Consider the following 12663-nt stretch of genomic DNA (forward strand, 5'->3'; position numbering starts at 1 on the left):
CGCTGGTTCCCCACCACCCCACTCCGGTTTTGGATCTTGGCTCCTGGGCTGTGGTTCATGAGGGTCCAAGTAGACAAAGTTGAACATGAGTCAAAAGTGCGATTGTAGCAGCTAACAAGGCCAATGTTGATCTTAGGCTGCATCAATAGAAGTATGTTGTTTAGATCAAGGGAAAGTAATAGTCCACTTATTCTGCTCTGGTCAGGCTCCCTGGATAATAATTTCCCAGTTCTGGGCAACACAATTCAAAAGGATGGAAAGTGGAGCATGTCAAAAGAGGACACTAAATGGTGAAGGGGAAAACTGAGCCCTATGAGGAACGACTTAGGGAGCTGGGAGTTTAGCCTGAAAAAGAGAAGGTTAAGAGGATATATGATAGCCCTGTTAAATACTTGAAGGGATGTCATATTGAGGGAGCAAGTGTTTTCTGCTGCTCCAGAGAGTAAAGGCACGGGCAGTGGTGCCGGCTCCAGAAAAGAGATTCCACTCAACATTAGAAGAACTCCTGACAGTAAGAGCTGTTGACAGGGAACACCCTCCCTTGTAGTGGAGTCTCTTCCTTAGAGATCTTTAAACAGGTGGTGGCCATCTCCATGGGGATGCTTGATTTGAGAGTTCCTGCATGCAGAAGAAGGGGGTTGGGACTGGATGGCATCTTGGGGTCTCTTCCAACTCTATGATTCTTGGTTATTTAACATTAAGTCCCAGGTAAGAAAACCATGGTGGCATGGTTTTAGGTGACAGCTAGAGATTCCCAGGTGCCTTGGAGGCAGAGGGAATAGCAAAGGCTTGTTTCTTTGGAATGTTAGGCCAGATTTTCCATCAGGACCGACTCCTCAGAGTCTCCAAAAAGCTTTTTGCTCTGAAGCAGGCGAAGCTGAAGCCCTAGACTGGCTTGTCAAAGCTGTCTACAAACTGGAACGTCAGCCAGCTATGCCCCGGTGCTAACCAGATAGTCTAGCATGATCAGATCAAAGGCTGAGATCTTTCACAGCTTATTAATGCCATGTTTGAGTTCTAAAGTTTCTCTTGGACCGCAGACGAAATTCCTCCACCAAAAAAATAGAAGCCCTGTCCATGATGGAAGCAGCCAGGATGAATAGATGGAAAATAGGGCGGCTGCTTTTAAAAGGCATGCTCTTCCATTTATCTCCTGGCCTTTAGCGATCTTACCAACTCTGGAAAAAAGAGGAGCCTGAACTGGCGGCCTATGTTTGGAAGTCTCCTCCCCCTCTTCTTCTGAGAATGTGGGGAGAATGAGAAAGGGAGGCACCCAGATGGCTTCCCTGGCCTGAAGGCGTCTTTTCCTTGGGGGGCACAACTGGATATTTTCGATCTTCCAACGGGTCAATGCTGCCTTCGATGCGTTGTTTATTGCCCATTGTCCCTGCAACGAGGCCTGGCATGCATTGCTTCCTCCCACTGTTTTGCTAAATTGACACTGGGGAATGCCATGATAGAAAAAAGCAATAAGATGAAGATTTTGTTCCTTTGCTGCTATCAAGCAACTGGAACAATCCATCACAGGATTTCCTCCACTACAGAAACAACTGGTCTACAAGTCTCTGTGTGTGTGTGTGTGGGGGGGGTGTGCATAGGGCTCTTATTGCTGTTTACCCCATTTGAGACCCTCAGCCTCGGAACTGGGTGGGCAAATTGGGGGGGGGCTTGTTGTCTTTCTCCAACTTTGGGGGGGGCAATCAGTGACCTGCACTCAAGGCCTGTGGAACCAACAGTTTACAAATTCCATGTCAGAATGACCAATAAGGGATGGACGGCAAGAGCCAGTTTGCCCTGTGTGTGTGGTTGGGGGGGGGGGGTGGGGGAAGGCACCATCCTCCCCACTAAAGGTACCAGACCTACATGAAGACGAGAGAGAGAGAGAGCTTCCTTATACATATGAACGAATTCTCCAGAAAAACATTATTCAATAAATTAAAAGGTCCGTGTCGTGGAGTTTTAAAAAGTCGCCGCGGCTAGCAGGGCGCTCCCATCCTCCCTCATAGGCAGGCCTGGCAGCGCCAAGCCGAAGGAGGAGGGAGATGGGGACGGAGGGAAGAGTTCCAGTTGAGGCCCAGCACTGCTCAAGCTGAGGGAGGAATGGGGAATGACTCCCGGTCACTCTTCGGGGGGCTCCAGAAGGAAGGGGAGGTGACGGCATGGGCTGGGCGATGGCCGCCAGCTCTTTGAGGAACCGCTGAAGATGACGGCCAGTAGACGGCTTCTTGACCCTCGGGCCTCGCTCTGCTTCTCAGCTGGCTGCGGAAAAGGGAGGCCCCGACAAGGGTGCATGACCGACCTCACGCATGTGCTGCAGGGCCAATTGGGTGCCTGGCGTGCACGGTAGGCTGTTGTATGGCGCATGATAACTCCCCCAGGGGGGCTTCCGGCTCTTCATGCTTGCATGGGAGAGACAGAAAGAAGAGGGCATGCATCAGGAAGGCAGTAGGATGGGAGGAAGCGAAACAAACACACACACACACACAACCCCTCCACTGGCCTTCCTCCAATCAATGGTTTCCCACCCCGCCAGCCTCATCCCAGCCACCTTGAAAGACACACTGTCAGACAACAGTGGTCAAGAGTCCAAAGGCTGTCCTCGATGGCATGGGCATCTTGCCCTCTCCCTCAGGCATGTGACTCCAGTCATACAGCCACTTTCTACAGATCTCCAAGGAGACTGGAAGCCCACTTCTTATGGCAGAAAGCGGTTGACTGGATGGACCTCAAAATGACCAACTCCCGATTCTTCCAAGGACACCATGCTCATGAACACTCCCAGAAGTACCAGTCTGGTAAGGCCCCTGGCCAGTCCTCTTTCCGTGAGACTGGAGCACAGCTTTCCTACTGGTGAACCCCTGTCCTGGCCAGTGGGGGCTCATCCTCCTGGCTCACCCCCTGCTGTTGCCCCTCTGGCACACGACCAGGGGCCAACACAGTCCTACGAGTTCCAGCAAGCTCCGTCAAAACCACACAAAACTTTTGGGCCACTCTCCCTCCAAAATTAGGAGCTCAGAGCACAACCTTCATCTGATGCCCAATAAGGGCTTCCTTACAAGGGTTCTGACCGCGCCAGAGGGGACGGCATTCTGGGTGTCCGACCAGTCCAGCTGCCACGGCAATCAGATACTCTTGGCTTGAAGAGGAGGGTAGGAAAGTCCTCTGGCTGGCAGCAAAACTCTCAATCTGTTCTTCACTGAGCAAGACTGTGAGGTGGGGAGGAAAAGGAGGAAGTCATGCATGGTCAAAGGTGCCTGGGCGAGGGGCAGGTCAAGGCTATCTGGTGGACCCCCCCTCCACGTTTGCCTTCCCCTGATACCTGGATAGGACTTGACGCTGGGCTGGAAGACCTGTGTATGAGCAGGAGGACCGCAGAAGAGGTTGGGGTAGCAGCCAGCTGGGAGATGAGCCCGTCAGCAGGAATTGACGTAGAGTGAGTCTGCAGCAATTCTCTAGTGGCCAAGAGGACAGCCACAAAAGGCCCTGCAGCCAGCAAGTGAGGAGAACAGAGGAAGAGTGGTCATGATAGGGCACCAGGCCTCTAACGCCCCCCCCCAAGACTGCCAACAGGGGCACGGCAGTCACAAAGCCCCTGGTCTAGAACCCTGAAGGCTAGGTACAGCCCCTCCCAAGTGATGCCACCACATATTAGGACTAACTAGTACAAAAGCCCTGGGGGTGCAGTGGATAAATGTCTGTACTGCAGCCACTCACCTCAAACCAGAAGGTTGTGAGTTCAATACCAGTCAGGGGTCAAGGTTGACTCAGCCTGGCATCCTTCCGTAGTCACAAAATGAATACCCATCTTGTGGGGCCCATCAGATTATGCTTTGTAAACGTCTTAGTACATCATAGTGGATAGAAATTTTGCTATTGTAACTACCCCCATTTCTCATTCCTATGGCTAGGGCAGCAAGAAGGGTGTATAAAGATAGCATGCAGGGCAAGTGCTCGAAAGTAAATACAAGAGATATCTGCAATACTGGTTTACTTCCCCCCCAGTTGATAAGGGGTGAGCCAGACCCACAGGCTGACCGAGAAGCCACGGAAAGGCCAGAGGTGCCCAGCAGGCATGGAGGCAGGTGACTGGCACCAGTGAATGAGGGTCTGTGACTCAGAGGAGCCAGGACCACCATGACCCAACCTGGGAATGAGAAAGGCTCACTGTGAAGGGCTGGCTCACGTTTCCCAGGAGTCGCGGGGGGCTGCTGATGAGCGGGCCAGGGGGTCAGTGGCCGGGGCTGCCCCTCTGTCCAAGTGGAGGAAAGCTGCGGTAGCCTCCTCCTCCTCATGAGGAGGGGGTCTGGCTTGGAGGGGCTCTCTGGGTGAGCAGCAGGGCATCTTCTCCTCCCTCTCCGGCCCCCATTCTCATTTCTCCTCGATCCGGCTCAGCTCTGCTGTGAACTTCTCCACTGTTGGGCAGAACATTTTCCACCAGTGGTGCCTGGGAGGCAGCTCGTCCAGAAGTGAGTCTGAACAGGGTGATGGTGGCGCAGGCCCTGGCCCAGAGCAGGAGATGGCAAGCAGTGGCGCAGAGCCCCTGGTGGTTGAGGAGGCTGCACCGTTTGCACCACACCCCCTTGTGCGCACCCAACGACTACTTTCTTGACACCTGTGTCCATGTGGGCTCCATTGAGTGGTTGCTTGCCTCCTGGGGGCCTGGGACAAGGGTTGTGTGCCTGGCCCTGTGCCAGATGGAGCCTTTTCTGCGCCAGCCACTTCCTCTGTCAGGCCCCGTTTTTTTAGTCCGGGGGGGGCAGGCATGGGGCCAGGAATGCCCGCCGGTGGAAGGAGGTGTAGCTGAAGCAGTCACTGTGGGGGGGCAGGAGGGTCCCAGCACCTGGGGCCATGTGTTGGCGCTGGGCTCCTCCACATCATAGGGGCTGACCAGCATGCGGCAGGCAGACACAGCGGTCCACATTCATCCGAGCATCTCGTAGGTATCCAAGTAGTTCCCTTCCAGCTCACCCACTCCTCCCAGCGGCCAGGACGGTGGGCAGGGCTGCCTGTGGGTGTCCCTGGAGAACGAGGCGTGCGGGGCTGGTGTCTCGGTGCTGAGCTGGACTGGCGCATGAAAAAGGAGATCGACGATGGCGTAGAGGGCTTGGGAACGGTCACAACGGAGGATGAAGAGTCCACGCTGGGGCTGCCATGGCCTGTGGCATGAAGTGGAAGGAAGATTGAGCTGAAATGGATAGCTGCAGAGTAGGACGGCTCAATATTGATCTTTACCTCCTCCCCACCCTCTGACCCCAGATGCCACCAAGGAAGCCCAGGCCTACCTGAGCTCTGCCCCAGCATGGGGTGTACATTGTGGGGCAGAGGTTGGGAAAATGACCGGATGGGGGATCCTGCATTCTGTCCTCTGGGTTGGCTCTCCTCCCATCTGGAGCCTGCTCATGTGTGCAACCTGAGATGTGGTGGCTCAGGTTGTAGCCATTTTGAAAACTAACGGAAAGAAAGGGTTGGTAGCATGAGCTTTCATAGACTTGAGGCCTACTTCCTCAATGAATTGGTGAGTGGATAGCCATTCCACCAAAGCATCTGGAAGTAGGCCAAGTCTATGAAAGTTCATGCTGTCAGCTTCTTCCTTTCAGTTAGTTTCATATATGCTAGAAAATCTTTTTCCATACTAATTGTACAGACTACACTGGCTATGTGTTTGAAATTCAGCACACATACTTTGTTGCCCACCACAACCATGTCAGTTCTGCCCAATTTCCCCTTCTACCAATAAGGCCATCTTTGATCAATGGCAGATGGGGGAAAACAGTTTCCTCATAGTGTTTAAAGCCTGAAATATTCCTCAGAGACCAAGATGAATAACCGAGGCTGTTGTGCTTGGCCATAAGAGACAACATCACTCATTGAAAAGAACAGTAAATATTCAGAGTAAGGGCAGTAGAAAACAGGAGGATCCCATTAGAAGTGGAAATTCCATCCCTTGTTAGCCTCCCCTCTCCCCCTCACTGTTACGTTGTACATTCTAAGCTAGCTGGATATTGTTATATTGTGGTTTGCACTGATGTATTTGATGATTGCTATTTTATCTATATTGTTGTTGTTTTTATCTTGTAATGCATTTTCTGTAATCCGCCTTGATCTGAGGAAGGCGGGCTCTAAATAATATTTTATTTATTTTTTATTAATGAAGCCCTCCTGGCGGCCCTTTTTGCAGACTGAGAAGGGCAAAGCAGAGGACATACTTGAAATTCTCTCATCATGGGATCAAAACAACTTGATGTGCATAACAATGACCATTCAAGTGGGAGAACAGTAACTGTCATACCGGATTTGGCCTGCAACTAACCCACAAGTGTGATCGGGGCTGTATATACTGGTGTAGTCCTAATCAGGACTGTGGTTTGGGGCTTTCTGTGGAAAGACCACCAAGAGATTGTGTCACAGTGCCATCCTAAGCCCAGGAAGAAGCAAAGCGCCCTGCAGAATGCCATTTATAGGAAGCCTCCATCTGCCTCTTCCCAGTCAGCATTTAAATGCAGCTGAAAACAGAATATTCCTCCTGCAAAAAAAGGGTGGGGTGGGGGTGGGGGGGGGAGGTAAGACCTCTCCCTTAGGACCCTTAGAGAGATGGGCTGTATACATCTGGCTCACACGGGTCCCAGACCCAAACCTGTCCCCTTCCCAGCCAGCTTACCCTGGACCAGGCCGCGTGCTGCTCCTCCTCATGCTCGGGGGGGGGCAGGCTTCAGGAAGACAGCATCGGGGGATGAGCGAGAGAAATTGCCTGCTGCCTTGCCCTAGAGGTCGGGCTCCTTCACTGCTTCTTCTGGCCTAACATGACATGGCTGCATGGGACCAGGTACGTGGGTGTGAGCAGGAGTGAGTCAATGACACAGAGCAGGCCGTAGAATGCTCAATGGACCAATAGCCTTGCTGCCTGCTGTGTGCCAAACAAGCCCCACCAAAGGGTACCCATCTCTGGGGACAGGAGTGCAAGAGAGCAGCATGGATACTGTTCCCCACTGTATTCCTTACCCTCAGGCATGTTCCTCCCTGCGCATCCAGGGCTGTCCACCACCCCAAACATCTCTCCTGGAGGGCAGCCAAGCCTTGCCCTCCCTAACTCACCATTTCTATTCCCACACTCTGAGGCCAGACACACTCCCTTGTCCCTTGCCTGTCTGTGTATGCTTCCATATGGGGGGTTACATGAAGGAAAGATGCCAGCCCTTGCCTCAATCATTCAATTGATTTCTATCCCCACTTTCTCCCCGTAAAGACATGGAGACTCCGTGGGCAGATGGTAACTAATTTCTCTGCCTATCATGACGGACCATTTCCTGGTTGGGCTAGATTCAAGGCATCCACCCCAATCCTCCCAGGGGCGGCGGACCTATTAGGATGGTCCACCCTCAAGGCTGATGGAACCCAAAAGGTTCCAAGAAGCCCTAGAGGGTTTATGGTTGAACTGACGGCGATTCTGTTGAGGCCCTAACACTGGGATAAAGATCTCTCAGGGCTATACACCGCATCGCTCCCAAGCGTCTTTCCGGCCTGCTTCCAAAAAACAACCCTGGTATACTGAAGGCCTCAGGGAAAGGAAGGGGGCTGTGCAACGACTAGGCGCACTGGCGAAGACACCAGATTAGCCGACACGGACTCCTAGAGTCCTTTTGAAGCCTATGGAAGTGGCAATAAGTGCGGCAAAACATTCGTTTTATGCTGCACATTTCGCTCCCGCGGAGTCGCGTCCGGCAAAAGCTTTCAGGGTAGTGAGGGGCTTACCCAGCTGCCTCCCTCCTCGAACCCCTATTTGGAACCATCGAAAGCCTGCTGTGACGAGTTTAAAACTTCTTCGCAGATAAATCTCTTGGCTAGGGCTGATCTCGCCGCCAGTATTTTGTCAAACCTAGAAGGGAGGTTCCAGTGCGTCCGTGGACTCCATTAAACTGGTCATTTTGAGTCTGTGATACCGAGGAAGTGGACAAGATTCTTCGAAGTGTTAGGAAGACACAACATGCTCCCTCGATCCCTGCCCCTCATGGCTGGCGGCTCAGGGGTGTGATGGCGGTAACTTGATGTTACGCGTATAATTAATTCATTTTTGGGGAAGGGCGTTTCCCTCTAGCCTAAAATCTGCATAGTAAAACCGCTGCTATAAAAACCCTCCCTAGACCCCCTATTCGGAATAATTATCGGCCAGTTTCGCTGCTGTTTTTTGGGGAGGTGATCGAGAGAGCAGTTGCTTTCCAGCTTCAAGGATCGTGGATGAAACAGTTTCTAGAACCATTTCAAGCCGGCTTCTGGGCGGGTTTGAGTTGAGACTGCCATGGTGCCTTAGTCGATGATCTCCGTCTGGGCATGGACAGGGGAAGCGGGTCCTGTTAGTGCTTTTGGACATCTCAGCGGCTTTCGATACCTCGCCATGGTATCCTTCTGGAGCGCTGGGAGTTAGGTCTGGGGCACTGCGTTCCAGTGGTTCCGTTCTTACTCTCGGGTAGATTCAGATGGTGCAGCTGGGGGACTCTTGCTCCGATAAGAGGGGCACTCATCTGGTGTCCCTCAAGGAGCTTTCTGTCCCCTGTGCTATTAACATTTCATGAAACCGCTGGGAGAGATATCCGGGAGACACGGGGCGCGCGGTGTTTCAGTACACTGATGAACACCCAAATATTGCTTCTCTGTGTCTCCGACTGTATGAATGACTGGGATGGTCTCTCCTCTAAATGCCTGCTTGGGTCGGTAATGGGCTGGATGAGGGAAAACAGACTCCGTCTGAATCCAGAGAAATACTTGTGATAGGTTCTCCTGGCCCGGGAAAAGGAAATTTGTCCACCTGTCCTGAATGGGGTCACGCTCCCCCTGAAGGATTCCAGTTCGCAGTCGGGGAGTGCTTTTGGACTCGTCGCTCCACCTGAATTCTCCGGTGGATGCGACGGTCAGAAGCGCCTGTTATCAGCTTCGGCTGATACCCAGCTGCACCCTACCTAGGCCAGAGGGACCTTGAAACGTTGTGTACATGCTCTGGTAACCTCTCGATTGGATTTCGTAATGCTCTTACATGAGAACCTTTGTCAAACCTGGAGCTTCAATTAGTACGAAAATTGCCGCAAGGCTGGTCACTGGATGTTCCAGGCTAACCCCTATAACAACTATTCTGCAAGATCTGCACTGGCTGCCCATTCGCTTCCGAGCACCATACAAGGTGTGGTTATTACCTATAAAGCCCTAAATGGCTTGGGCCCAGGGTACTTGGAGGGACCGCCCTCTCCCTACAATCCGCCCCCGCACTGTCGGTCGGTCGGGAAGCATTTGTTGAGGGTCTCAAAGACGGGATATACATCGACCTCACAAGGGCATTCGCCATCTCAGCCCCGCAGATTGGAACACCCTCCCCGACGAGCTCCGCTCCGTCACCTCCCTAGACCTTTTTAGAAAAGAACTCAAGACTTTTCTTTTCAACAGCTTTCCCCCAGTATCCTGTTTTCCCTCGATATGCACATTGTTTTATCCAGCTAGTTTGTATTGGGATTTAATAGTTGTATGGTTTTAATAGTTTTTAATTGTAATTTTAGTAGTTTTATCATTTGATTATGATTGTAATATGTTATGTTTTATTTTGAATTGATTTGTTTTCTTCTGTTGTACACCGCTTTGATCTATTTTGGAAAAGTGGTCTATAAATAAACTGTATTATTATTATTATTATTATTATTATTATTATTATTATTATTATTATTATTATTATTAAAAACCCTTTACCAGATGACCTCTACCACAGGAGGCAGGGAACCTCCTTTGATTTCCTCCCTCCAGCACCCCAAGTGGAGGCCATGCACAGAATTCCAGATGGTTCTAAAGGCAGGCCTCTGGGACTCACAGCCACATGATGGCAGGGCTGCCTGCCACCCTGGAAGGCTTAAGAAGTGAACCAGACAAGCCCAGAGGAGGGGAACAATGCCAGCATCATCTTGGGTTTCCCCATTCCTACAAGGCAGGAACAACGGCACTCTAAGGAGCCCAGTGTTTCTGCAGAGATGTCAAAGCACTGTGCACAGCAAAAGTGCTTCCTACAGGAACACAGTCACACATTTATTAGGCTCTCATCCTACAGCCAGGGAGGTTCTGGTCCCCCCCCCCCCCCTCAGTTACAGAAACAGAGTTTGGTGGGGAGACTTGCTGTGCCGAACTGGATCCAGATCTTTTGGGGCATAAGCACCATGGATCTTTCTGGAGCCATGCACAGAGGCTAGGAAAGGAGTTAGTACGAGGAGAGGGTTCTTGCACACACACCCCACACACATACAAAAAGCATCCTGCGCCTCCCAACTCTGGTCAGGAGAGGGAGCTCCAAACCAGGGAGTCTGTTATGGGGGAAGAGGTAGTTGTGTAGTGTGTGTGTGTGTGTCAGGAGTGGGGTGCAGGCAAGCAAAGGGATGTACCTGAGCACCAGCTGCAGCATGACGTCTTCACAGTGGAGGCTGAGCAGAGTCCGGAAGAGGCTAAGTGACACCATACAGAGCTAAGGGAGCGGGAAGAAGAGGAGAGGTATGTAGAAGAGGTAGCAGGGCCTCCCACAAACTCACGGGGCCACTATTCCATGGAGAAGGGTCTCTACCCCTCTGTCACCGCCATCCCACTCTTGTCACTGCCACCCAGCTATCGTGGGACAACTTAGATACAATAAAAAGGGGAAGAGTGGACCATGGGGCACACCTTTAAGATGAACTGGTTTATTTCAGCAGGAGCTTCTGTGGATTTCACACCCACTCTGGAATGAATCATAGAATCATAGAGTTGGAAGATAGACTATCCAATAAAACCCCATTCTGCCATGCAAGAAATCACAATCAAAGCATCCCTGACAGATGGCCATCCAGCCTCTGTTTAAAGACCTCTAAGGAAGGAGACTCCACTACACTCCATTGGGGGAGTGTGTTCCACTGTCGAACAGCCCTTACTGTCAGGCAGTTTTTCCCAATGTTGAGGCGGAAACTTTTTTGCTGGAGCTTGCATCTATTGCTCCATTGTGTCCTAGTCTCTGGAGCAGCAGAAAACAATCTTGTTCCCTCCTCAATATGACATCCCTTCAAGTATTTAAACAGGTCTATCATATTACCTCTTAACCTTCTCTTCTCCAGGCTAAACATCCCCAGCTCCCTGAGTCTTTCCTCATAGGGCTTCATGATTTCCAGACCTTTCACCATTTTAGTCGCCTTCCTTTGGACACGCTCCAGTTTCTCAATGTCCTTTTTGAATTGTGGTACCCAGAACAGGACACAGTATCCCAGGTGGGGTCTGACCAAAGCAGAATAGAGTGGCACTATTACTTTCCTTGATCTAGACACTATACTTTTATTGATGTAGCCTAAAATTGCATTGGCCTTTTTAGCTGCCACACTGCACTGTTGACTCATGTTCACAAAAGCTCTGGCTGACATAGATCAGCACATCTTAAAGGTGTGCCCCTAGATTCCCATCCCTTTCCCTGTTTATTTTGTGACAGACCCTCTTGCAAAGTGAGTTTGCTCAAACTGGCCAAACACAGGCACTCCAAAAGCATCCCCAAAGAAAGGCTGCCTGGCCCTGATCTGGTTGAGAGTCCCTGAGATAGAGAATGAGTGCAAGGATGGCTCTCTTGAGATTCAGACCAGAGGATACCCAACCCCAACTACAGTTCACCTGCCAAGAGAAGGGAATTCCTTACTGACCCCAAATACTGAAAGGAGTAGAGCCAGGCTCACCATCCTTGATCCCAAACTCCCAGGGCAGTTGTACCCATGATAGGAGAAACCTAGCCCGAACTTCATTCATGCCCACTTTCTACAAAAGCTTGAAGCTCTTCCACTTTCCCCTACCAATGCTCCCCTTGCCATTCCTCACCCGGGAGTTGCTGGCGATGCGCCCGACCAGTGTGTCAAGGATGGTGCTGTTGTCATGGCGGTGGAGGAGGAGAAAGCGGAGGAAGGTCTTGAGCAGGGGGGTCTCACTGATGCTACGCAGGAAAAGGTCCAGGTAGGCCGTGCTGGCGATCATCTCCTCGATGGAGGTCTGGCCAAGGGGAGAAAAGGAAGAGACAGGGAGGGGTGCTTAGTGGGGGCTGCCTAGTAAAGCTGCCACTTCCCACATCAATAGTCCACAGTATGGCTTCGACCCATGAGCAACTTGGAAAGCTTTTGCAGATTTCATTTTCATGCACAGGTTTTCTCCCCAGTGGTGCCACTAGGGCTGGAATCATCTGATGCGGTAACTCACGGTGTCACCCTCCGCCACTGACGCTTTCCCATACCACACCATACAGAATGGAGGTCTCCCATCCAAGTACTAAACAAGATTGACCTTGCTTTGCCTCTAGATTAGATGGGATCTGGCCCTTATGTGCAGAATGCTTCCCCTGCATTAAACCTCCCCCCTCCACACACATATTCTGGTGAACCCTGAGAGGGAGAGAGGGCCATCACCTCTTTCTCACCCTCCCTCCCCACCAAGGGGCTGACCCTAGCTTGGGGGACACTCTCCCTTTCCAATTCCCCACAGCTGGACCTTACCTTGTGCAAAGCCGGGCCCATGACTGGCACAAGGAACCCGCTGTGGATGTAGTCCACCAACTGCTTCTGGACCAGGGGGTGGGCCACCTGGAGGGAGAGAAGGCTGGGTTAGGGTTAGTGAGGAAGCATCAGACTCTGATTCTTCCATGGC

General features: G+C 51.6%; 2 protein-coding genes across 2 annotated transcripts in view; one reads left to right on the top strand and one right to left on the bottom strand.

Annotated features, from left to right (window-relative positions):
- Positions 1-12612, bottom strand: part of FHIP1B (FHF complex subunit HOOK interacting protein 1B) — a 620510-nt gene extending 607898 nt beyond the window's left edge. The window contains exons 1-3 of the mRNA XM_042460247.1: positions 12513-12612; positions 11848-12015; positions 10407-10486 (exon numbers count right to left, since the gene is read on the bottom strand). Of these exons, the coding sequence (XP_042316181.1) occupies positions 10407-10486; positions 11848-12015; positions 12513-12533 (269 nt within the window). The 5' untranslated portion in view covers positions 12534-12612. The remainder of the gene's footprint in view (positions 1-10406; positions 10487-11847; positions 12016-12512) is intronic.
- CCKBR (cholecystokinin B receptor) overlaps positions 1-12663 on the top strand; it is a 540140-nt gene that overhangs the window by 514715 nt on the left and 12762 nt on the right.

This window comes from Sceloporus undulatus, chromosome 3 (genome assembly GCF_019175285.1).
Source record: "Sceloporus undulatus isolate JIND9_A2432 ecotype Alabama chromosome 3, SceUnd_v1.1, whole genome shotgun sequence".
Classification (NCBI taxonomy): domain Eukaryota; kingdom Metazoa; phylum Chordata; class Lepidosauria; order Squamata; family Phrynosomatidae; genus Sceloporus; species Sceloporus undulatus.